Genomic DNA, 26,365 nt, shown 5'->3' with positions numbered 1-26,365 from the left:
AAATGGAAGCTGATAGCAGATTGGATTAAAAGCCAAAATTCTACAATATGTTTACAAGAAACACATTTAAAGCAGAGTGATACTTATAGAGTAAAGGTAAAAGATTGGAGCAGAATCTATTATACTTCAGTTGAAGTAAAAAAAAAAAAAAAGCAGGGGTAGCAATCGTGATCTCAGATCAAGGAAAAGTAAAAAAAAAAAAATAGATCTAATTAAAAGAGATAAGGAAGGAAACTACAGTTTACTAAAGGATGCCATAAATGAAATAATATCAATACTAAACATATATGCACCAAATTCCAGAGGAGAAGTTAGGAGAGCAAATCTATACTAGTGGGGGATATCAACTTTGCTCTATCAGAACCAGATAAATGGAATCACAAAATAAATAAGAAAGAAGTTAAGGAGATAAATAGAATTTTTAAAAAATTAGTTTTGATAGATCTTTGGAGAAAACTGAATGAGGACAGAAAGGAATATACATTTTTCTTGGTGGTACATGAAACCTGCACAAAATTGATTATGTATTAGGGTATAAATACCTCAAAATTAAATGCAGAATGGTGAGAAATTGTAAATGCATCTTTTTCAGATCATGATGCAATAAAAATTACATTAATACGGGACCAGGGGAAAATAGACCAAAAATTAATTGGAAATTAAGTAATCTAATTCTAAAGAATGAGTGGGTAAAACAACATATAAACACAATTGATAATTTCATCCAAGAGAATGACAATAATGAGACAACATACCAAAATTTATGGGATGCAGCCAAAGCAGTCCATAGGGGAAATTTTATATTTGTTGTTGCTTACTTGTATAAAAGAGAGAAAGAAAAGATCAATGAATTGGACATCCAACTAAAAAAGTTAGAAAAAATAAACAAATTAAAACCCCCCAATTAAATAAATACCAAATTTGAAATTCTGAAAATAAAAGGGGATATTAATTGAAAGTAAGAAAACTATGAACAAAAACAAAACTAAAAGTTGGTTTTATGGGGGGGAACCAAAAAAATTAGATAAACCTTTACTTAATTTGATTAGTAAAAGGAAAGAAGAAAATCAAATTTCTAGTAACTAGATATTCTTCTAATTGTTCAGATCTAACTTCATTTGTGTGGAAAGTGTTTTATGATTTTGTTCATGTTGTTCATAATTTTGTCTTTGCAAGTAGACTCCCAAATAGTTTATATCATCTACAGTTATTTTAAATGGAATTTCTCTTTCTATCTCTTGCTGCTGGACTTTGTTAGTAACATCTAATAGAAATGCTGATTATTTATGTGGGTTTATTTTGTATCCTGCAACTTTGCTAAAGTTGTGAATTTTTTCTAATAGTTTTTTAGTTGATTCTCTAGGATTCAAAGCATATCATCATGTCACCTGCAAAGAGTGATAATTTGGTTTCTTCATTACATTCTAGGAACTGGAAACTGAGTGGATGCTCATCAGTTGAAGAATGGCTGAATAAATTATGGTATATGAATGTTATGGAATATTATTAGTCTACAAGAAATGATGAATAAGACAATTTCAGAGAGGCCTGGAGAGACTTACATGAACTGATACTAAGTGAAGTGAGTAGAACCAAAAGAACATTGTACATGGCAACAAGAAGATTATATTATGATCAAATCTGATGGATGGGGCTCTTTTCAACAATGAGGTGATTCAGGCCAGTTCCAATAGTCTTGTGATGGAGAGAGCCATTTACACTCAGAGAGAACTGTGGGGATTGAGTGTGGATTACTGTTATGAGTTCAAATGTTGGAGTTCTTGTTCTTCTCAAAGCACAGGGCTTAGAGGCTTAGAGCCCTCCGAATATCTCCAAATCCAAAGGTTCTGTCCTTCAGCCTCTGCCTCTGCTTTCTTCAGTCTCCAACCAACACAGAGATGGAATGTCTCTCTTGTCTCCTTCTGGGGAGCCCAGCCAACAACTACAGTGGTGTGAGATGAAGATGAATCTGGTTGTCCACTGAACTCTCCACTCGTAGCTTCTTCCTCTGTAAACTCTTCGTCTGCCACCAGCCAGCCAAGAGGAAAAAATGTATTCTGCCATAGAGCCCTCATCTCTGGCCTTTTATCTGACTCTTCTGAGAGAATGGGATTATGGGTTTTCTCCCATAGTGCTCTCTGGCCCAACGAGCTTTAAGGGAGGTGTGGACTCCCTTGAAGTTAGAAAGTGTACTTTGTGAAGCTAGCATACTTGCGGACTCCAATGAGTAAAGGTGTGAACACAAGCCTTGTCTTAATTAGTTCTACTTAGTACCTTGTTTCAGGTTCTGGCCAAAACATCTTCTTGTAAGATTAGATCAACTCTAATTAGTTAGCAGTTAGTAAGGATTCCAACAGATTACAACATTGTATTTCCACTTTTTATTGCTTTTTGTTTTATTTCTCATTTTTTTTCCTTTTTGATCTGATTTTTCTTGTGCAGTATGATAATTGTGGAATTATGTACAGAAGAATTGCATATGTTTAACATAAAAAAAGAATACACACATTAGATGAAAGTCAAGATTCAAGAACTTGATTGACTAGACTATTGGATTTTATTTCATTGAATGAAATTTAGCAGAGATAAAAAGTAAGTCTTAAACTTGTGTTAAGAAAAATTCTCGGGCAGGTAGATGGCACAGTGGATCGAGCACCAGCCCTGAAGTCAGGAGGACCTGAGTTCAAATCTGGCCTTGGACATTTAACACTTCCTAGCCTATGTGACCCTGGGCAAGTCATTTAACATCAATTGCCTTAGCAAAAAAAAAAAAAGTTCATTTGGAAGTAAAAGCATACAAGTCATGGTTATATAGCAGTTGATTTGAAAAAAAAGATCTGGGGATTTTTGGTGGACTGGAACAAAATGAGTATATAACTTTATGTGGCATTCTCCCTCATTCTATACCCCCTGCCAAGAATAAATACATAGGAATCTGTATTAATATGAGCATTATATATATTATAATAAAGAAGTCATGCAATGCTACAGTCCCTGGATTAGATCATCTCTGTAGTACTATGTGTCGTACTGGACACCACATTTTAGGGATTACAGTGATAAAGTAGAGAAAAGAAAGGCAACTATGATGATAAAACTTTTTGAGATTCTACAATTTCAGTATTGATTAAAGAAATGACAGATGTTTAGCATGGAGAAGAGAAAGGTGATATGCTGGCTGTCTTCAAATATTTGAGGAGTTGAACCTGATAGAGAAATGAAAATTTTTCCATTTGTCCTAAATGGCAGAACAAAGAACAATAAGTAGAAGTTGGAAAGATTTATTCAGAGTATAAAAAAGAATTTCAAATGATTAAAGCTATCCAAACCAGGAATGGACTGTTTGAAAAGTGGGTGCAGTACTCCAAAGACTGGATGATCACTTATAGAGGCTATTGTAGATATAATTCTTTTTTTGTTATAGGATATACTAGATGGTTGCTGAAGTCTCTTCCAACACTGCAATTTTTTAATTCTAAGGATACCTACCCATCTAGAAATCCATATCCCATTGCTGTGGCAGGGAAAAGTAATTAGAAGCAAAAGAAAAATACAGAATCAGAATTGGAAGAACAAATAGTGGTTTTTTTTGGGGGGTGAATGAGAGATGGCAAGAAAGAAAGAGTTGAGTGAATGGTGCAGTGTGATTTTGAGATGTGATTGATAGATTTTAGGTGGGGATAGTACTGAGAACAAGAGAATAAAGTATAGATTGATTAGATGTGTATAAATAGGGGAATATCACTGAATTAGTAAGTTGGAGTGATGGTGATATGGTTTAGAAGATATATTAGACTAAGGTTCAGGCATTGAATGTTGGGATTCAGTCATGTGAAGAATTCACAATGGCCATTCTCTTTGGCAAAAGGTAAGTTTATTTAAAAGACGTTACAGATAAGATGAAGAGATGCACTAGACACCCAGAAGGATAAATATGAAATAGAGTTGGGAGAATATAAAGTTAGCTAGCAAAGAGGTTTTAACAATTAAAAATGGAAAAGACAAATTCCCTAGTGGAACTTACAATTAACCAGGAGAAAGGGAATACTCCACATTCCACAAGGTTGGAGTATGTCCTTAACAGGCAGGCTAAATTCATAGAGGGATTTAACACTCTAAAAAAGTTAGTGTAAGAAGGAGAAAGACACCATGAAGCTTGACAGCAGGATGAGAGGAGAGAAACCAAATGGCATGGGGGAGGGGTGAAGTGAAAGACACTACAAGGTAGAGTGCCATTGTGGGCTATATCTCTAAAAGGGATTCAGCAAGGATGCTATGGGCCATAGATAGCTTAAAGGGGAAATTTAAGCTTAGGATTTGACATAACTCAGGATTTGTGATAGACATAGCAAGGTGGGGCTACCCACAATCTCCACAAAGGATGGGACTAGAAGATTGAACTTATCCCCATCATTGTCCTTCCCTACTTGCCTCAAGAAGTAGTTTTAGCAGTACTTTAGGCTTTCTCTGTGAACCTCACCTAGTGGCTCAGGCCCTCATTCTTGGGAGTAAGAATGGATAAATGAGATAAAAGAGACAGTATAATAACCTCAAATTATTGCCTAAATGATCCTTAAGCTTTTGCTGATCCAGAAATGGATAATGATGCTTCAAACACTTAAATGTAAGTGAGTAACCAATGTTGGATCCTTGGTTATTTATTTATTTAATGATAATTACTTTTAATGTCAATTACTATACTTTTTTTAAAAAAAGTATCAATATTTAATGGAGAAAAAAATTTGTTTTTTTAAAAAATCTTTAGAAATGCGCAAAACAGTATTTCATTGAAAAAATTAATGCAAGCCTAAAAGTCTAAATTTCATTTCGTCACTCTGAATAATATATATCACATTGTACTAATATGTTCACCATAATTCTTATTGAATTCTTGTTGGCATAATGATTTTTCCAGGACCAATATTTTATTGAATAAGAAATTGTTCCTACCACCACTAACTAGTACTGGTAATGAGGTACTTACCTATGTGAAATGCTCCAGAATCCTAGGATGTTCAACAACATTAATGATGCCAAAAAGAAGAAAGAGTTTTCTAAATTGCCTTTGTTTAATGCATTTGGAAACCAATTGCCTGTATGGGACAAATATAATTGTTATTGAACTCCAAAGAAGTTTCTTTTTTTAAATTATTTTTTATTTTATAATAACTTTTTATTGACAGAACCCATGCTAGAGTAATTTTTTTTTACAACATTATCCCTTGCACTCGCTTCTGTTCCGATTTTTCCCCTCCTTCCCTCTACCCCCTCCTCTAGATGGCAAGCAGTCCTATATATGTTAAATATGTTGCAGTATATCCTAGATACAATATATGTTTGCAGAACCGAACAGTTCTCTTGTTGCACTGGGGAATTGGATTCAGAAGATAAAAATAACCCAGGAAGAAAAACAAAAATGCAAATAGTTTACATTCATTTCCCAGTGTTCTTTCTTTGGGTGTAACTTCTTCTGTCCATCATTTATCAATTGAAAAGGAGTTAGGTCTCTTTGTCAAAGAAATCCACTTCCATCAAAATATGTTCTCATACAATATCGTTGTCGAAGTGTATAATGATCTCCTGGTTCTGCTCATTTCACTTAGCATCAGTTCATGTAAGTCTCTCCAAGACTCTTTATATTCATCCTGCTGGTCATTTCTTACAGAACAATAATATTCCATAACATTCATATACCACAATTTACCCAGCCATTCTCCAATTGATAGGCATCCATTCAATTTCCAGTTTCTAGCCACTACAAACAGGGCTGCCACAAACATTTTGGCACATACAGGTCCCTTTCCCTTCTTTAGTATTTCTTTGGGATATAAGCCCAGAAGTAACACTGCTGGATCAAAGGGTATGCACAGTTTGATAACTTTTTGGGCATAATTCCAGATTGTTCTCCAGAATGGTTGGATTCATTCACAACTCCACCAACAATGCATCAGTGTCCCAGTTTTCCCGCATCCCCTCCAACATTCATCATTATTTTTTCCTGTCATCTTAGCCAATCTGACAGGTGTATAGTGGTATCTCAGAGTTGTCTTAATTTGCATTTCTCTGATCAACAGTGATTTGAAATACTCTTTCATATGAGTGGTAACAGTTTCAATTTCATCATCTGAAAATTATCTGTTCATATCCTTTGACCATTTATCAATTGGAGAATGGCTTGATTTCTTCAAATTTTTGATAAAGATGTCTAGGCTAGAAACTGGTTTAAATTCACTATGTTCAAGGACTGGGGGAAAAACTTTTCTTTATTGTGTTTGCTTAATAAGCCTCATTATATAATCTGACACACCCTGAATAGAATTAAAACCTCATTAACAGAAGATAAGATATATTACAAGGGAGGGGAAATGTGTGTCTAAATAGCATGTAATAAATGATGAAACCTTGAGGGGAAGGGACTTATTCATTCTTTGGGGGAGGAAACTGTAACAAACTAACAGCATAAAGCTTGTCTGCTTCTATACCTAGAGTTCCCTCTTCCCATCAGAAGGATAAGAGCCAGTTCTGGTCAGAAATGTCCAATTTCTTTGGACTTTCTCTTTCAATAAAATTTCTTTGTTACCTGACTTTCAGAGTCAGCTTGTTTCTAACAATATCATTATATCATTTGCAAAGAGTGACAATTTTATTTCCTCATTACCTAATCCAATTTCATCAATTTCTTTTCCTTCTCTTATTGCTAAAGCTAACTTTTCTAGTACTATAGTTATATAATAGTGGTAATAATTGGCATCCTTTTTTCACCATTGGTCTTACTGGGAATGCTTCTAGCTTATCCTCATTATATATAATGCTTGCTGATGGTGTTAGATGTTGCTTATCTTTTTAAGGGAAACTTCATTTATTTCTGTGCTGGCTAGTGTTTTTAAGAGGAATGTGTACTGTATTTTGTTAAAGTGCCACTCTTCATCTTTTGAGATAATCATATTATTTTTGTTAGTTTTCTTATTGTTATGGTCAATCAAGATAATAGTTTTCCTTATACTGAACCAGCTCTGACTTCCTGGAATAATCCTACCACATCTTTGTGTATTATCCTCATAATAAATTGCTGTAATCTTTTTGCTAATATTTTATTTAGCCTTTTTTGCTTTAATATTCATTAGGAAAATTGGTCTATAATTTTCTTTCTGTGTTTTGGCTTTTTGTGCTTTAGGTATTAGCACCATAATTTTGTCATAAAAAGAATTCTTGTCTATTTTTCAAATAGTTTATCTAGTTATGTAGAATAAATTTTTCTTTAAATATTTGGAAGAACTTACTTTGTAAATCTATCTGTCTGAGATTTTTTTTTCCCTTAGGGGTTCATTGATGACTTGTTCAATTTCTTTTCTAAAGTGGAGTTAAGTATTTTACTTCTTCTTCTGTTGATTTAAACAATTTATCTAGATTGTCAGATTTCTTGGCATTTAGTTGGGCAGAAAAACTCCAAATTATTGCTTTATTTTCCTCTTCCTTGATGGCGAATTTACTCTTTTCATTTTTAATACTGGTAATTTGGTTTTCTGCTTTCTTTCTTTCTTTTTTTTTTTAAATTTAACTTAACCCAAAGCTTGTCTACTTTATTTTTTTCATGAAGCCAATTCTTAGTTTTATTTATTAGTTCAATAATTTTCTTTTAATTTTTATTAATTTCTCCTTTGATTTTCAGAAATAATTTGGTATTTGGTATTGATAAATACCAATAATTTGGTATTTAATTGAGGATTTTAAATTTGTTCTTTCTTTAGCTTTTTTAGTTGTATACCTGATTCATTGGTCTCTTCTTTCTCTATTTTATTCCCATAGACATTTAGAAATATGAAATTTCTCCTAAAAATTACTTTGATTGCATCCCATGAGTTTCAGTGTATTGTCTCTTTACTGTCATTCTCTTGGATAAAATTATTGTTTCTATTATTTGCTGTTTGATCCACTTACTCTTTAGGATTATGTTATTTATTTCCATAGTTTTTAGTCTATTTTTCTATGATTCTTTATTGCATGTAATTTTCATTACAACATAATCTGAAAAAGGATGCATTGAATATTTCTGCCTTTCTCCATTTGATGGTAAGGTTTATGGCCTAATATGTAGTCACTTTTTGTATAGATGCCATGTACCATTGAGAAAATGGTAGGCTTCTTTCTATCCCCATTCAATTTTTTGCAGAGGTTTATCATACCTTACTCTTCTAAAATCCTATTTACCTCCTTAACTTCTTTCTTGTTTATTTTATGATTAGATTCATCTAATTCTGAGAAGGGGATGTTGAGATATCCCTCACTAGCATAATTTTACTGTCTATTTCTTTCTTTAACTCATTTAACTTCTCTAAAAATTTGGATGCTATATCACTTAGTGCATAAATGTTTAGTATTGATATCACTTCATTGTCTATAGTGCCTTTTATAAAGAGTAGTTTCCTTCCTTATCTCTTTTGATTATATCAATTCTTGTTTTTGCCAGAGCTGAAGTCAGAATTATTACTCTTGCTTTTACTTCAGTTAAAGCAAAATATATTCTGTGTCAGCCTTTTACCTTTAATTTGAGTATAGCTCTTTGCTTTAAATGTTCTTTATTTTTATTTTTGTAAATAATGCACTGTAAATTCTGGTTTTAATCCATTTTTCTAGTTTTGTGGAGAGTTCATCCTATTCACATTCTAATCACATTATGATTATTAACTTTGTATTTCTCTCCATCTTATTTTTCCCTATTTATAATTTTCTCTTTTTTTTTTACCCTGTCCTTTCTCACCAGTGTTTTGCTTATGATCCCTACATCCTTCAATTTACTTTCTCTTCTATCAACCTCCACTTTTTTTCCCCCTTTTCTATGCTACTTCCCTAAAGGTAAGACAAATTTCTGTACCCAACTGAATATGCATGTTATTCCCTCTTTGAGCCACATCTAATGAGAGTAAAATTCAATCAGTGCTCACCCCCTCATTTTTTCCCCTTTGCTATAATAGGTCTGTTGAGTTTCTTCATCTGATGTAATTTACCCTATTCTGCCTCCACCTTTCCTCTTCTTTCCATTACAATCCCTTTTTTTCAGCCTTTAAATTTTTAATATCTTTACATCAGTCATCTTTTGTCTCCTTCTAACTGATTTAATAGAGATACAGTTGTGTAATGGGCTGAGGCTTGAGTTGATGCACTGAGGTCCCAAGCACATGAGGCTGAATAGTAATTGGACCATACTCTATTAATATATGAGCTTGGAGAAAGAAGGGCCCCCACCCACTCTTTGTGCAAGTCCTGATGTGTTGTATAGGAAATGACAATTCTGGTGGGTGGAGGCAGGGAAGTGAGAAAGGAAGGGGAGGAGATGGCTTAGTGGATAGGGCACCATCCTTGAAGTCAAGAGGACCTGAGTTCAAATCCAGCCTCAGACACTTAACAATTCCTGGTTGTATGACTATGGGCAAGTCACTTAACCCCAACTGCCTCAGCAAAAAGAAGAAGAGAAACAAACAGCTAGCAGAGAGAGAGGTCTGAGCTCTCCTCCCCTTCCTTTTCCACTCCCCTGCCTCCACCCCCCAGAATCGTCATTTCCTATACAACACATCAGGACTTGCACAAAGAGTGGCCGGGGGCCATTCTTTCTCCAAGTTCATATATTAATAGAGTATGGTCCAATTACTATTCAGCCTCATGTGCTTGGGACCTCAGTGCATCAACTCAAGCCTCAGCCCATTACACAGTTGTCAAGAGTTACACTTCCATGTAGGGATATAAACAATTTAATCTTATTAAATAACACAGGTTCCCCCCCCCCCCTTTACCTTTTTACATTTCTCTTGAACCTTGTATCTGAAGATAGAATTTTCTGTTTAGCGCTATCTTTTCATCAGGAAAGTTTGAAAATTTTCTATTTCATTGAATTTCCAATTTTTCCCATGAAAGTTTTGTTGGGGTAGTTATTTTTTGGTTGTAATCCAGGTTCTTTACCTTCTGGAAATCCTGGTCAAAACCCTCTTACTTTTTAAGGGAGAATCTATGAAATCCAATGTAATCCTGACTGTGGTTTCTTGGTATTTGAATTGTTTCTTTCTGGGTGGCTGCAATATTTTCTCCTTGACTGATAATTCAGGAATTTGTCTACAAATATTTCTTGGAGTTTTCATTTTGGTGTCTCTTTCAAGAGGAGATGAGTGAATTTTTCAATGATTATTTTTACAGGTTCTTGTTTCTTCTTCTTTTTCATCATCATCATCAACTTCTTCTCCTCCTTCTTTCTTCTTTCTTCTTCCTTCATCATCATCATCATCATCTTCTTCTTCTACTTCTTTCTTTGCAATACCTTTCATTTACATGATGTTGGTTAGCAATAAACAAATTCCAAAATTTTATTTTCTACCAGCTTTTTCAGTTTTCCCATGTTTGTTTTTTAAATTTATTCTTAAAAGACATAGTAATTATGATGCCTGTTAAACAAATAATTGACATACAATGAATACATGAAAAAGTCAGCAATAATTGTGGATGCTGATTCTGATTTTGAATTGTATTCTCTGTTGTTTAATTTTGAGGCAACTATATTGTGATTTACTATGAAAAAAATTTAACACATCACATTATTGCAACCATAAATAAATCCATGTATCAGATTCAAAGAAATGTTAATAATTTTTTGCTATTTTATTCTGTTATTTTATTTAAGTTAGCAAAATGAACATGATTTCCTTAATTTAGCAAACTTTTGGATGAGGATATAATAATAGTAATAGCATTTATATAGTATTTTAAACTTTGCAAAGAACTTCAAAAATATTAAGTGGTGCCTTGGCATGCTATTTTGAAACTTGTTGAATTTGGAATTTAAGGCATTTCAACAAAGGAAAAAATATGCCTCAGCACCTGACACTTGCTTGGCACTAGTCACTGTTGGTTCTTGTCTTGGTTGAGCAGTAGGGATGTTAGGTTGCTCAGTCTCTCTCTGCAACCCACTGCTTCTATTGCCCTTGATGGTGGGTACCCAGCAAGGTGGTGGTCTGCAGGACTGTCAGTTTGGAGCCCATATGGTGAGGTTGTTCACATTGATGTTCTGCAGAATGATATGCCTGTGGCATATAGTCTCAGCTCCCCAAACAGTAAGAAAGGAGCATGGAATGGTCTGCATGCTCAGCAGAAGGAAAAGAAGCAGCAGGAGGAGCTCACATGGAGCCGGCATCATAGGCAAAGGACTAAGGACTCCTGACAATCCTTAGTCAGAACCCTGAGCTGCAGAAGGCCCTAGAACACAGCTATTGCCTCCACATCCAGGATCTCTTCACATCCTCTTAAGAAAGTTTGAGCAATGTGGGATATTGGGAGTTTATAAAGGTTATAATTCCTCTCAGAAAGTTAGTTGGATCAAGAAGGGAGAAATCTAGCTGTCCTGGCTTGTATCTCCTCGCTGGAAGCCCCACTTGTCCCTTTGGAGAATTGAGTGGGGAGGAATGGTTTGACTGAAATCTAGAGATGCACTCCTTCTGGGAAAAATTCATTTGGTACTCTTCATTTTTACCACTTATTTTGCCTTCTGGAATCAATTAACAATGAGTACCAAGATACCACTGTATTTAATTTTTATCCTCACAATAACTATGGGGGAAGGAGGGAAGAAATGCTAGTAACTCCCTTTTTTCAGAATAGGAACTGAAGCATAGAAAGATTATTCTTGTCCAGGATTATGCAAGTAGTAACTGTGTCAGGTTAGATTTGAACTCAGATCTTCCTAACTCTAAATTTAGCACTCTATTTATTACACCACCAAGCAACCCAGTTTAGGTAGTACCTTCTTAGCAATTTTGTTTACAGTAACATCAGAATTTTTGAGTAAGTTTCTATATCTATATGAAAACAATATAAATTCTTAAAATTTATATTATTGATGGAATGTTTTAGTGTTTAGTTGAATGGTTGATATTCAGTAGACTTAATATATATTTTAGTTTTATTCAAAATCTAGGCATTTGATTTTAGCATAATCTGCTTGAATCATAGAGAATTTGTGTGTGTGTGTGTGTGTGTGTGTGTGTGTGTGTGTAGGGAGAACAGTATCACTTTTATTTGTGACATATTGGAAAAATCAACCAATGACTAAGGCTATTTCTTCCAGAAATTGTAGAGAACAGTGAGAAGTTTGTAGTGATTTGCTCAATTCAATGTCTTGAAGCCAATGTTTTTTCTATGCTCAAATAATCTTTATGAAGGCAGATAGGAAAACTACCTGTGTACCTTTGCTAAGTTAGATATCATAGAACTGACAATGTAGGAAATAGAATTGCACATCACATTTCAGAGTGAAAAAGAACCACTGAGAACATCTGGTGCCACCTGTAGCTGAAAAACAATCCCTGTCTACCACATGCTTTGTAACTTAATCTCTTTAAATTCTGCTGTAGTGTAAAGAATAGTAAACCTAATCACTATCCCTTCCATTCCTCACCCACCAACTAATAAAATTCATTCCCATTCTAAACATGCTCAATTCTGTCAACTGGTCATCATATGGAAGGAACTCATGATATTCTCCACTATCTTGATTATTCACCTTTATTTTTCAGTTTTTCTCAGTTCTTCCTAAAATAAGATTCCCCCAAACTTAAAATTATACACCAGACATGATTTTGGCCAAGACTGAGTATAGTGAGCCAACCACCTATTTGCCTGGTCTTGAACAATATGCTTCTTCAAATTCAGAGACTACATTAGCTTTCTTAAGTGCAGCATCTCACTATTGACTCATAACAAATTCACAATTCATAAAACCTCCTCAAGTCTTTTCAAATTGCTATCTAGCATGTCTCCTCATTCTGTTCTTATGAAACTGATTGCTTAAACCAAGAATAAAATTTACATTTATCTTCTTAAAATTCTGTTGTATTAGATTCAATCCAATGTTTTAGGTTGTCAATATTTCCAACACTGTCATGCAGTATGTTAGCTATCCTTGCCAACATTGCTATTACTATAAAGTTTGATTAACAGGCCATTTTTGACAATTAACAATATCCAGAACTTTAGGGGATACAAAATTTAGTAAAGGAGCTCTCAATAAAACTCACGATCTCAAATTACTCTATAAAAATGGATAGAGTATCAGCAACATAAAACCTGAAGATCAACAAAAAGAGGCCAATTTGATCACTTGACACTTGGTGGGATGCCATCTAAGATTGCTATATATTTCTGGATAGGTATGTGTTATTCAAAAAGCATGAGAAAGAAAGGTGGTCAGAATAACATTGTTTATTAAGAGGTTATATAGTACTTATGTATAAAAATCTAAGAACCAAAGTGAACTGAGGCATGGTAAAAGCAATTTGTATGAATATTAATCTTAAAAAAGCCATTTTCAACAAGATTGTACTAAAAATAGCTTGAATAGGAAAAAAAACACATAGATTGGCAGTTCAGAAACAAAACCCAAGTTGGAATTGTAGCATAGTGAAGACAGTGAGAGACTTGTAGTCCAAATGGACCTGAGTTCATATCTAGATTCATATATTTGTTAGTTGTGTGACTTTAGACTTAGGCCCTTTGAGTATTAATTTTCTCATGAAAATGAAAATCAGAGTAATGTCTATTTGACAAGATTGTGCTGAGGACAGTATGAGATTTTATATATGAAAAGTGCATAGCAAACCTTAAAATCCTTTCCATTAAGTATGAGATGTTATTATGATGTGACAGAAGAATCTAATTATCCTGACATCTTCTAGAATTCCCTTTCTTAGAGACAGAATAACTAATAATTTCTGGCCATGTCTTAATGATAATTTCATCTTTTCAAAAAAGTCTATCCTGGTATTATTTCTTACCAACAAGGAGATAGTTGTTTCCTGCATGGAGATGATAGGGACCTTCAGTGAAATTTGTGATTGGGATAAAAATTAGTACTTGACTTGAACTTCAGGGAATTCTAAACTGAGTGTAAAGCCATCCTTTTTTATGTACATGCAATTCTGGTTCAATAATTCCCCAGTCATCAGTTTTTCTGCTTTCACAGCCAATTAGAATATTTCCTCTCAATGTCCCAAGAATAAAAATTTACTTTTATCTCTTTAAAATTTCATTCTATTAAGTTTACTGCAATGTTTTATGCTGTCCAGAGCCTTCTGATTTCTAATTCTGTCATCCAGTGTATTAGCCAATCCTGCCAACATTGGTGTTATAGTCAAGTATGACTGTTAAAGACACACAGAACTTCAGAGGATACAAAATAAAGAAAAAGAGCCAGCAATAAAATTCATGATCTCAAATATCTATTAAAATAATTCAATGAGTCACCTCGTGGCTAGAAACTTGGCTTCCCACAGTTGGGGATTTAAAAAGTGATTGTGATTGGATTAGAAGTGGACAGAGAATATGCACGCAGAAAGATCAAAATGTAACATACTTCCTATGTTGTTAATATTTTGTACAAACAGAAAATAAGCTTTGTATCTCCACCATTGCCTAACATGAATCTTTTAAGTCAGATCTGCCTCAGCCCAATCTAATGGGTTATCTGTCTACTATTTAGCATTTTACCAGAATGAGCTATAAAATATACCATTTAACATTGTTGGCTGACGACTCATAGGTGCTATAACTTTATTTTAGTAGCATATAAGCTTTTACCATTACAATTCACATGTGCAATTTTTCAGCTAATGTTTCTAGAGACTGGTTGAAAATAAGGAGCATCAAAGAATATGAACAGACACTTTTCAGAGGAAGAAATTAAAACCATTTCTAATCATATGAAAAGGTGCTCTAAATCACTATTGATCAGAGAAATGCAAATTAAAACAACTCTGAGTCATCACTTGCACACCTCTCAGATTATCTAAGATGACAGGAAAAGATAATGATGAATGTGGGAGGGGATGTGGAAAAACTGGGACACTGATGCATTGTTGGTTGAACCTTGAATTGATCCAGCCAGTCTGGAAAGCAATTTGGAACTATGCTCAAAAAGTTATCAAATTGTGCATACCCTTTGTTGCAGTAGTGTTTCTATGGGACTTATATCCCAAAAAGATCTTAAAAGAGGGAAAGGGACCACATATGCAAAAATATTTGTGGCAGCCCTTTTTGTAGTGACAGCAAAACTGGAAACTGAATGGATGCCCATCAATTGGAGAATGGCTAAATAAACTATGGTATATGAATGTTATGAAATATTATTGTTCTATAAGAAACAACCAGCAGGATGATTTCAGAGAGGCCTGGAGAGACTTACATGAACTGATGCTAAGTGAAATGAGCAGATCCAGGAGATCATACATGGCAAGAACAAGACTATACAATGATCAATTCTGATGGATATGGCTTTCTTCAACAATGAGATGATTCAAACCAGTTCCAATTGTTCAGTGATGAAGAGAGCCATCTAAACATAGTGAGAAGACTGTGGGAACTGAATGTGGTTCACAACATAGCATTTTTACTCTTTTTATTGTTGTATACTTGCATTTTATTTTGCTTCTCTCTTTTTTTTTACTGGTTTGATTTGATTTTTTTTTGTGTGTAGAATGATAATTATATAAATAAGTATGCATATATTGAATTTAACATATATTTCTACCAAATTTAACATGTATTGGACCACTTGCCATCTAGAGAAGCCTTGGGGGAAAGGGGAGGAAAATTGGAACACAAGATTTCACAAGGGCTAATGTTGAAGAATTGTCCCCACATATGTTTTGAAAAATAAAAAGCCTTAATAAAGAAAAAAAATGACCCTTGCAAAACTTCATGTTGTGGTAAGTGATCCAATATATGTTAAACATGGGGGAAATATATGTAAATCAAATATAGGCATTCATATTTATATAATTATCTTACTGCCAAGAAAAATCAGATCAAAAAGAAAGAAAAATGAGAAAGAAAATAAAATTCAAGCAAACAACAACAAAAGAAGTGAAAATACTATGTTGTGATCCAGACTCAGTTCTCATAGTCCTCTCTCTAAGTGTAGATGTCTCTCTCCATTGCAAGATCACTGGGACGGGCTTGAATCATTTCATTGTTGGGAAGAGCCATGTCCATCAGAATTGATCTTATAATCTTGCTGTTGTCGTGTACAATGTTCTCCTGGTTCTGCTCATTCAGAGAGCTTAGAGAGATTTACATAAACTATGCTGAGTGAAATGAGCAGGATTAGGAGATCATTGTACACCGTAACAGCAAGATTATATGATGATCAATTCTGATGGACATAATTCTCTCTAACAATGAGATGATTCAGGCCAGTTTCAATGATCTTGCAACAAATCCTGGAAGAGCCCAGGTCTTTTGACTCTAAATCTAGTTTACTTTTTGTTTTATCAGAATTTAAGTACAATAGATAATTAAAGGAAAGGCAGTTAGGTGGTGCAGTAGATAGAGTGTTGAGCCTAGAGTTAGGAGCATCTGAATTCAAATTTGGCTTCAGATATTAGCTGTGTGACCTTGGGCAAGTCACCTAATGCTATTTCACCTCAGTTTCTTCATCTGTAAAATGAAGTGGAGAAAGAAATTGCTAAGGACTCCAGTATCTTTGCTAAGAAAACCCCACACGGGATCATAAAGAATTGGACATGACTCAACAACAACAAAATAGAGTTCACGGCAGATGATCAAAGATAATTAATAAATGTATAGAAGTATACTAACATTTTATTGGATTATAAAGTCTATAAAAATATTTAAGTCCGAGTACTTAAGATTCTAAAATTGAAAACATATGGGACAATGAATAGATTCTCAAGATAAACATTTAGAGAAGGAATGAGGCCCACTGATACTAGTGACTTCATAATTCATAAATGTTTTGAATTTACCTGCATGTGTAATGAATAGAATATAAACTGATTGAAGACAAAAACTGCTTCATTATTATACTTTTCTATTTAATTCCTAGTAAATGGCATAGAGAGGGATATTTTTTCTTTTCCCATTTACATAGCTGAGCCCCAGTGAGATGAACTAATTATGAAGTAGTGGAAGAAGTAAAACTCAAATGCAGATCTCCCAGCTTTTGGGGTTATGATTCCTACCAGACTCCCTCTTCATTCCTGCTGACTGGGTCTGTGGAAAGAATAATTGCTTTGGAATCAAAAAACTTGGTTCATAATCTTTCTTGGATTCTTATCACCTAGGAGACCTTGATAATAATTAAGATCACTTAGTATTTCCAGACTTCAGTTTCTGCAGCTGTTAAATAGTAAGTTATACTAAATGGTCTCTGAGTAGCCTTCCAAAAGAGGACACATGATCCTTCTTCAGCTCAAAGGCAATCATGGTCTTGTCTTAATTCTGGAACCACAAAACTTAGAGTTGGAAAATGCCTTGGGCATTATATAGTTAAATTAAAAAAAAATTTCTTTTATGTTATGAACTGAGAAAACAGCAAATATAAACATTATACAAAGAAAAACAAAGAAAATTGGATTGTAAGTGAAGATTTTGAACTTCTGTTATATACAGTTTGGTTTTCTTTTCCCACCACATACAGCTTGGGGTATATGTGTATATGTGTGTGTGTGTATATATAATTCAAATTTAACATGGTAGTTCAAACCAGCTTGTTTATGTTACTCTTATGAACTTCCTTCTGGTTCTTCTGTTTATTTATTTAATGATTCTCTGACACTTTTTTCTTTCTTTAAAAAATATAGCACCTTTTCTAGCATTACTCTCCCAATTCCAACTGGCTAAAGTATGTCTGCTATATCTCCCTTCAGCATCTCAGAATATCCTTAAGGAGAAGGATGTTGTTTTACTCATGATATAGCTTATGAACCTCTGCCAATGTGTTCTTTTTCTTTTTTAATGTAAAACTTTTTATTTTTAAAAACACATGCACAGTTTTTGACATTCACCCTTGCAAAACTTTGTGTTGCAGTTTTTTTTCTTCCTCCCTTCCCCCAACGACCTTCCCTAGATGGCAATTAATACAACATATGTTAAACATGAACAATTCTTCTATACACATTTCCACAATTATCATGCTATACAAGAAAAATCTGACAAAAAAGGAAAGAATGAAAAAGAAAACAAAATGGAAGCAAACAATAGAAAGTGGAAATACTATGTTGTGATCCATACTCAGTCCTCACAGTCCTCTCTGGGTATAGATGGATCTCTCTATCACAAGATTATTGGAAGTGGCCTGAATCACCTTACTATTGAAAAGAGCCACATCCATCAGATCTGATCATAATATAGTCTTGTTGTTGCCATGTACGATGTTCTCTTGGTTCTACTCACTTCTCTTAGCATCAGTTCATGTAAATCTCTCCAGGCCTCTCTGAAATTGTCTTATTCATCATTTCTTGTAGACTAATATTCCATAACATTCATATACCCTAATTTATTCAGCCATTCTTCAACTGATGAGCATCCACTCAGTTTCCAGTTCCTTGCCACTATAAAAAGGGCTGCCACAAACACTTTTTTGCACATGTGGGTCCTTTTCTCTTTCTTATGATTTCTTTGGGAAACAGGCCCAGTAGAAACACTGCTGGATCAAAAGGTATGCACAGCCCTTTGAGCATAGTTCCAAATTGATCTCCAGAATGGTTGGATCAGTTCACAACTCCATCAACAATGTATCAGAGACTCAGTTTTCTCACATCCCCACTAACATTCATCATTATCTTTTCCTGTCATTTTAGCCAATCTGAGAGTTATATAGTGATGTCTAAAAGTGTCTTAATTTGCATTTCACTGATCAATAGTGAGTTAGAGCATTTTTTCACATGACTAAAAATGGTTTTAATTTCTTCATCTTAAAATTATCTGTTCATATCCTTGGCCATTTGTCAATTGGAGAATGGCCTGTATTCTTATAAATTTGAGTCAATTCTCTATATATTTTAGAAATGAGGCCTTTATCAGAACCCTTAGATGTAAATTTTTTTTTATTTTTCTGCTTCCCTTCTAATCTTTGTACAAAAACTTTTTTTTGTCTGTACAAAAACTTTTAATTTGATATAAGCAAAATTATCCATTTTCATTCCATAATGTACTCTAATTCCTTTGAAGACAAATTCTTTCCTTCTCAGATCTCATAGTAAACTATCCTTTGTTCTTCTAATTTACTTATAGTATCACTCCTTATCTCTAAATCATATAAACCTTTTCTGAACTATTTTGACTTTTTATTGGTATAGAGTGTAAGGTGTGGGTCAATGCCTAGTTTCTGCCATACTAATTTCCAATTTTCCCAGCTATTTTTTGTCAAATAGTGAGTTCTTATTTCAGAAGTTGGGGTCTGCATCTGTCAAACATTAGATTGCTATAGTCCTTGATTTATGAACCTAACCTATTTCATTGACCAATTACTATATTTCTTAGCCAGCAAAAAATGGTTTTGACGACTGCCAATGTGTTCTTCCAGTGATCAACAGTTGATATCAATTAATCAGTCACATTTAATGAGCTTCTAGAAAGGGGTATTCTACTAAAGTAGTAGAGAAAGATCAATTAAAACAAAATATTTCTCAAAAATCTGTTACCTACTCTTAAAATCCAGGGAAAAGTGGACTCAAGATTAGAAAGCATAAGTGGCAAAAAAATAATTCATAGCTCCTTTGGTTGAAGACCTCAAGATGTTCCTCTTTGGGATGCTTTGATTTTCTGCTGGGTTCTTCATAGAGCCTTAAATTTATCTTTGTTCATCATAGTCAGCATATTTTTAGGTTTTGATGAAGACATTGCCCTCAGTTGTTATTGTTCTGAAGATATTCCTAGGGCATTGATTTGAGAAAGTCCAAATTTTCTTTTCACTAAGCTTAGTGTGGGAGAAGAGAGTTATTAACCTTTCTAATTTTTTAATTACATATTTGCATGAGACTAAATTTTATTTATATATTTCAACCCAAGCAACATGGCAAATAGCCTAAATGTAGAAATATATCTGAGAATCCAATTTTCTTATGTTGAACCAGACATTAAAAAAATCTGCAAAAAAAATTTTAAACAAAGCTACTCGGTTTACTTTTTTTGTTTAGAAAATATATTTTTCATAAAATGTTACTTATGTTGACATGCAATAGATAATTAAGATAAATTAAATATTTAAAAATGACTTTTTTTCTAACCTGGTAAGTATAGATAGATATAACCTACATTAACAAAAGTGTCTTATTGTCTTCAATAATTTTTAAGATTATAAAGGGGTCCTGAAGCCCAAAATATTACGAACTAGTTTAGAAAATTGTTTAAATTATTGAAAAGACTTTGACCTACATTGGTAGAGGGAATTTCCTCATCTGGGAGTTCCTTATATTAGTAAAATCACAGATCCAGTTTCTAAAGTCACAAAAAGTGCAACTACAAATATAATTGTTTATGTAGATCCTTTTCTTCTTTTTTTGATTTCTTTGAGTAAAAGTCTAGTAGAAGTATTCTATAACTTAGTAACTTTGGGGAAGAGTCCCAAATTGCTTTCCAGAATGATTGAAACTATCAATATTTTCCAGTTTCTCTATTTATTTTTTTCATTATCATTATCTTCTCATGTGCCAGCTAGTTCTCTCCTCTTTAAAAAAAGTTTTCCACTAACAAATAAGTATAAGCAGCCAAAAATAAATGTACTTATTGAAAGTGTCTGAAAAAGTATATATCATTCTATACTTTTACTTTACCATCTCTCTCTCTTTTTTTTTAAATAACTTTTTATTGACAGAACCCATGCCAGGGTAATTTTTTATGACATTATCCCTTGCACTCACTTCTGTTCTGATTTTTCCCCTCCCTTCCTCTACCCCCTCCCTCAGATGGCAAGCAGTCCTTTACATGTTAAATAGGTTACAGTATATCCTAGATACAATATATGTGTGCAGAACTGAACAGTTCTCTTGTTGCACAGGGAGAATTGGATTCAGAAGGTATGAATAATCTGGGAAGAAAAACAAAAATGCAAGCAGTTTGTATTCATTTCCCAGTGTTCTTTCTTTGGGTGTAGTTGCTTCTGTCCATCCTTGATCAATTGAGACTGAATTAGCTCTCTTTATCGAAGAGATCCACTTCCATTAGAATATATCCTCAAACAGTATCATTGTTGAGGTATATAATGATCTCCTGCTTCTGCTCATTTCACTTAGCATCAGTTCATGTAAGTCTCGCCAGTCCTCTCTGTATTCATCCTGCTGTTTACCATGTCTCTTAATGGAATGAAAAAGTATGATTTATCATCAACCCTTTGCAGTGAAAATTGGTCATGAATAGATTATAGTTTGAATTATTATTTTTTTAATTGCAGTCATATAAATTGTTCTCCTAGGTCTACTTACTTTATTCTTTATTAATTCTAAAAAGACTTTTTTCAGTTTTCTGAATCCCTTTCATTATTTCTTATGATACAATGACATTTCTTTACATTCATATACCATAATTTCATCAGGCATCTCCCAGTTGATATATACCCCTTTATTTCCAGCTCTTGGCTACAACAAAATGTCTGTTATAATGATAGCCAAATGTACAGGACCATTCCCTTTTTCACTGAACTCTTTGGTGTATAAGCCTAGTAGTGGTACTCTATAGTAACTTTTGATACATTGTTCCAAATTTCTTTTCAGACTCATTGGACCAATTCACAGCTCTAACAAACATTAATGTAAGAGTCCTTTCATAGTTTTTTCCAAAAATTGTCATTTTTCTTTTTTATATTTTTTGCCATTCTTATGGTAAAGCAGAATCTCCAAATAGTTTTAATTTACATTTCTCAGGAATCAAAATCATGGAGCAGCAGGATGAAATACACTTAAGATCCCATAATCTTTTCAAACCATTCTAGAAAACATACAGGATTGGCCCCTGATTGGGAAATACACATACCAAAAAAAAATCACAATGAATATTTTTTTGCCTGGGTTGTATAGGAAGATAGACAGAGAGGTCTATGGATACTGGGTATAATGATCTAGCATAAATGGCTGCAGAGAACAATGCATTTCAGAGAGACTCTGTATCAGGCTGAGAAAAGGTTCCAGATCCAGGAAAGATGGGTCCAATCTTATACAGAGTAGAGGACATCTTATAGTTCTGAGTAGCAAATCCAGAATTGACAGAGGAGGTGATCTATGTCTACAGGTGATGCTCCAAGGGAAAAGAACTATCCCAGTACCAAGACTGGACAAGGAGTAAATTCAGAAGCAAGCAGTGTCTGTGTGGTTTGGACTTGAGGGTTTCAGTTCCAACCTCTAGCCCAATCTGAACACTACAGTGGAATATAGGGCAAGAATCCTAGATGGAAGAAAAGTTTGCAGATCTGTCACTCTGAACCAGCAAGAGCATTTCAGATTCTAGCTGAAGCTTATAGACACAGATCTAGGTCAAGTGCTTTCTGAGCTCAGACCAGAAAAGTAGAAATAAGATTTTGTTTTGAATCAGATCACACTAAAAGTACTGATAGCTCACAGATTTTGAGCTTGCCTTGCCCTTGAGCTCCTGGAATAACTCAATACTTGCTTCCTCAAGAAAGCAGCAGCAAGATCAGCTTATGCTATTCCTTCAGAAGTGGGCAGTTTTAATATAAAATCTGAAGACAGAAAGTAAGCTAAGTAGCTCATTCTAGAAGAATGAGAACCCATTAAACAAGAATCCCATTATGAAAAGCTGTTGTGGCACTGCTCAGGAAGGAAACCTAGAAAAAGAGATTGAGTCAAAAATATCCACAAGCAAAGTTTTAGAGAAAAAACATTCAAGCCCATGTTCAGATTGGGCTAGAGGTTGGAACTGAAACCCTTAAGTCCAAACCACACAGACACTGCTTGCTTCTGAATTTACTCCTTGTTCAGTCTTGGTATTGGGATAGTTCTTTTCCCTTGGAGCATCACCTGTAGACATAGATCACCTCCTCTGTCAATTCTGGATTTGCTACTCAGAATTATAAGATGTCTTCTACTCTGTATAAGGACCCATATTAAATTGGACCCATATTTCCTGGATCTGGAACCTTTTCTCAGCCTGATACAGAATCTCTCTGAAATGCATTGCTCTCTGCAGGCCAGAATTCCTGGAAGAGATGCAGAGCAAAAAAAAAAAAAAAAAGAGTTTAAAATGGTTTTTTTTTTTTTTTTTTTTTTTTTTTTTTTTAATAAATGAAATGAGAGCACTAGGGGAAAGCATTTGAAAAAATAAGAACTATATAAGAAATAATTGGAAAATTAATAGCTTGGCCCAAGAGTTACAAAACATTATCCAAGGATTAAATTCTTTAAAAATTAAAATGGACCAAATAGAAGTTAATGACTTTATAAGGGAATAAGAAATAATAAAGTTTAAAAAAAGAAATAATAAAGTTGTCAAAAGAGTAAAAATTAATAGAAGAAAATGTAAGGTTTTTCATAGTAAAACCGCCTATAAAACAATTCAAGGAGGGAAAAATATGAACAACAACAAAAAAGAAAACCTGACATAATATTTCAAGAAATTTTAGAAGTGCCCAGATTTCTTAAAACCAGAGGGCAAAGTAGAAATAGAATACACTGGTCATTCCCAGAAAGAAACCTCAAAATGAAAACTCCCAGAAAGATTATATCTAAAATCTTGAGCAAGCAATCATAAAGAATTAAACAAATATAAATTGTTTACATTCCAATATGAGAAAAAAATACATGTGTTTCATCAAATCTATAGCATATGGAGTCATAGAAGGATTAGAATTTAAAGGAAGACATAAAAGTGGTTCTATTATACACTGAAGAATGAAAAGGGAAGAAAAAGGGAAAGAAGGATGGGAGAAATTGGGTCACATAATCATCACTTGCAAATAGAAAACTATACATGTGAGAAACAGTGAACTTCACTCTCATTTGAATTGGTCAAAGAAGGGAAATGTGCATAGACAATTGGTAGAAAATACTTTTCACTAAACATAGAAAAAGGAGAAAAGTAAGAAATAAAAATGAGATGAAAAGTAGGTTAGAGAAAAGTTTAGTCCTATGTAAAACAAACTCTAAGATTATCTATCTTTCTATCAATCTATTTTTCATTTCATTGTTGATTATATATCTTCCTTGAGAACTGTTTAGTCATATCCTTTGACTGTTTGTGCAGTCACTTATGTGATTCTGACTGTGGATCCTTTATACTTGAACTTGTTCTTTTTTTTCAAATTGCAGTATTTTTTCTTTGACTTGGAAGATCTGAATTTATTTATGTCATTCCTGGGTACTTTTACCTTGGAATTTTTTTTTTCTTTAAGGAGTTGATTGGAATGCTCTTTCTATATCTCACTTGTCTTATGATTCTAAAATGTCTAAATAGTTTTTTTTTTAAGATTTCCTGAAATATTCCATGTAGGTGTTTTATTTAGCTATGGTTTTCAAAGAACTTGATGAAGTTTAAATTATCTCCCCTCCTTTTTTTTTCAGGCAAGTTGTCTTTCATAATAGAAGGCTTAAATTCACAATTTTTCCAACTTTTGACTTTGTTCTAATATTTTTTTCATTTCAGAGTGATTGAGTTCTGGCTGATTGATTCTATTCTTTTCCTGAGGGAATTCATTACTTAGATAATGTTTTCTCCCTTTTAAAGATATTCATTGTCCATTTATTTTTTTCTCCTGAAATTTTAATTTATAATTTTCTTAAAAATATTTTTCTTCTTCTTCTTTCTTCTTCTCCTTCTCCTTCTTCTTCTTCTTCTTCTTCTTCTTTTTCTTCTCCTTCTTCTTCTTCTTCTTCTTCTTCTTCTTCTTCTCTTCTTCTTCTTCTTCTTCTTCTTCTTCTTCTTCTTCTTCTTCTTCTTCTTCTTCTTTTCTTCTTCTTCTTCTTCTTCTTCTTCTTCTTCTTCTTCTTCTTCTTCTTCTTCCTCTTCTTCTCTTCTTCTTCTTTTTAAAGAATATACTTATATCGGAGTAGATTATACCCCTTTTTATGGTCTTCTTTAGCTTCCATGTTTACCACCACTCATGTTGGGTTCTCTGATAAAACTTTTCCCCTGTCTTCTTTGCTTATATTTTCATGTAATTCTTGACTGGATGGGGAAGTTTGCTCTGTTTCTTTCCAGTTTTACCTTTAATCATTTCTGGAGCCCTTTTTCATACATTTGTTTCAGTTTATGTAGATGAATTGGGCTTCTCTATAATTTATGTTTCCATTTTAAGCACAAATCTTTTGCATACTTTTCCAAAAGAAAATTTGTTGAGTTAAATTGATTTGAACCTTGCCCTAGCTAAGCTTTCTATGCCCACCCTCCTGCTTTCCCTGTACCTTGATCATAGTAAGTGCTTAGTAATTTTTGTAAAGTGATTTTTGAATACTAAAGATAGGTACAAAATGCAGTGTTCATTAATATCCATAATACATTTTAGGTTTAACATCTTTATAGCAAATATAATTATTAATGCATATTATTAGATAGAATATCTATTGATAAAGGATAAAGGTATCCTTTAATATCATTGAAATTCTCCTTGCTTTGAACTTCTAGACCTTAGGAAAATTATTCTCTATTTTGTTTTTATGATTGTTAAAAATCATTTATTGACTATTACCCACAGAAGCTATTCTTAATAATTTGGTACTTATACTTATATACATTATATGATAATAATAGTATTTATTAATAATAATAGCTGCACAATACAGTGCTTAATAGATTACAACATGTATTCATGTTTATTTTATCTTTACCCATTTCCCCAAGAGTTGTATAAATCTTAGTGTTTGCTTTAGGTGACCCAAGAGGTTGTAAAAAAAAATACTGTAAAATATATGTTTTTTTTTTTCAAAATATAGGGGTAGGAAAGTACTAAATATATGAAATATTTTTTGCCCTTTCAGATGAGTCTATTATTAGCTTTCATTTTGTTATAAAAGACTTCTTGATCGATCTAATGTGTCAATGTGATGTTAAAAACAGAACACCTCAATAAAATTTAAGGGAAAAAATATAAAAAATGTATGTCAATACAAATATGAATAGCCATGCAAAAAACTTTCACATTAACCATGTTCATAAACATTTTACTTTAATATGTGCTTTTTGTTTTGATAGGCAAAAGTATACCTTAAAAAAGATAAATGTACTTGTACAATCTTTTGATTGACAGTCAATAGGCAAGATATCACTATAAATTCTTATCAGAATAATTCCTTCACTCCACGAGCTAAAGATAACAAAAATATATCAAAGTTAGAGTAATCAAAATTTTATTAAGAAGAAGAAAAAAAAATAAGAATAGTCTCCAAATAATTTAATACTTTCTGAAATAACTGCAGGAGAAACCTACCCTGTTACAATTCACAATAGTCATTCCAAATTTGTGACCAAAGAAGAACTGGAATTCATCATCTATACACAAAACTGATAATTTTGGTTATAAGTTAAAAAGTTTTTGTACTAACAAAACTAATAAAGACAAGATTAGAAGGGAAGCTATAAATTGGGA

At 33.3% G+C, this 26,365-nt stretch overlaps 1 protein-coding gene across 1 annotated transcript in view; it reads right to left on the bottom strand.

Annotated features, from left to right (window-relative positions):
• Window positions 1–26,365, bottom strand: part of SLC15A5 (solute carrier family 15 member 5) — a 221,551-nt gene that overhangs the window by 5,306 nt on the left and 189,880 nt on the right. The window contains exon 9 of the mRNA XM_051962427.1: window positions 4,985–5,093. Coding sequence (XP_051818387.1) covers window positions 4,985–5,093 — 109 coding nt within the window. The remainder of the gene's footprint in view (window positions 1–4,984; window positions 5,094–26,365) is intronic.

This window comes from Antechinus flavipes, chromosome 5 (genome assembly GCF_016432865.1).
Source record: "Antechinus flavipes isolate AdamAnt ecotype Samford, QLD, Australia chromosome 5, AdamAnt_v2, whole genome shotgun sequence".
NCBI classification, from domain to species: Eukaryota; Metazoa; Chordata; class Mammalia; order Dasyuromorphia; family Dasyuridae; genus Antechinus; species Antechinus flavipes.
The sequence above is the reverse complement of the archived record's forward strand: the minus strand, read 5'-3'. Positions and strand labels throughout refer to the sequence as shown.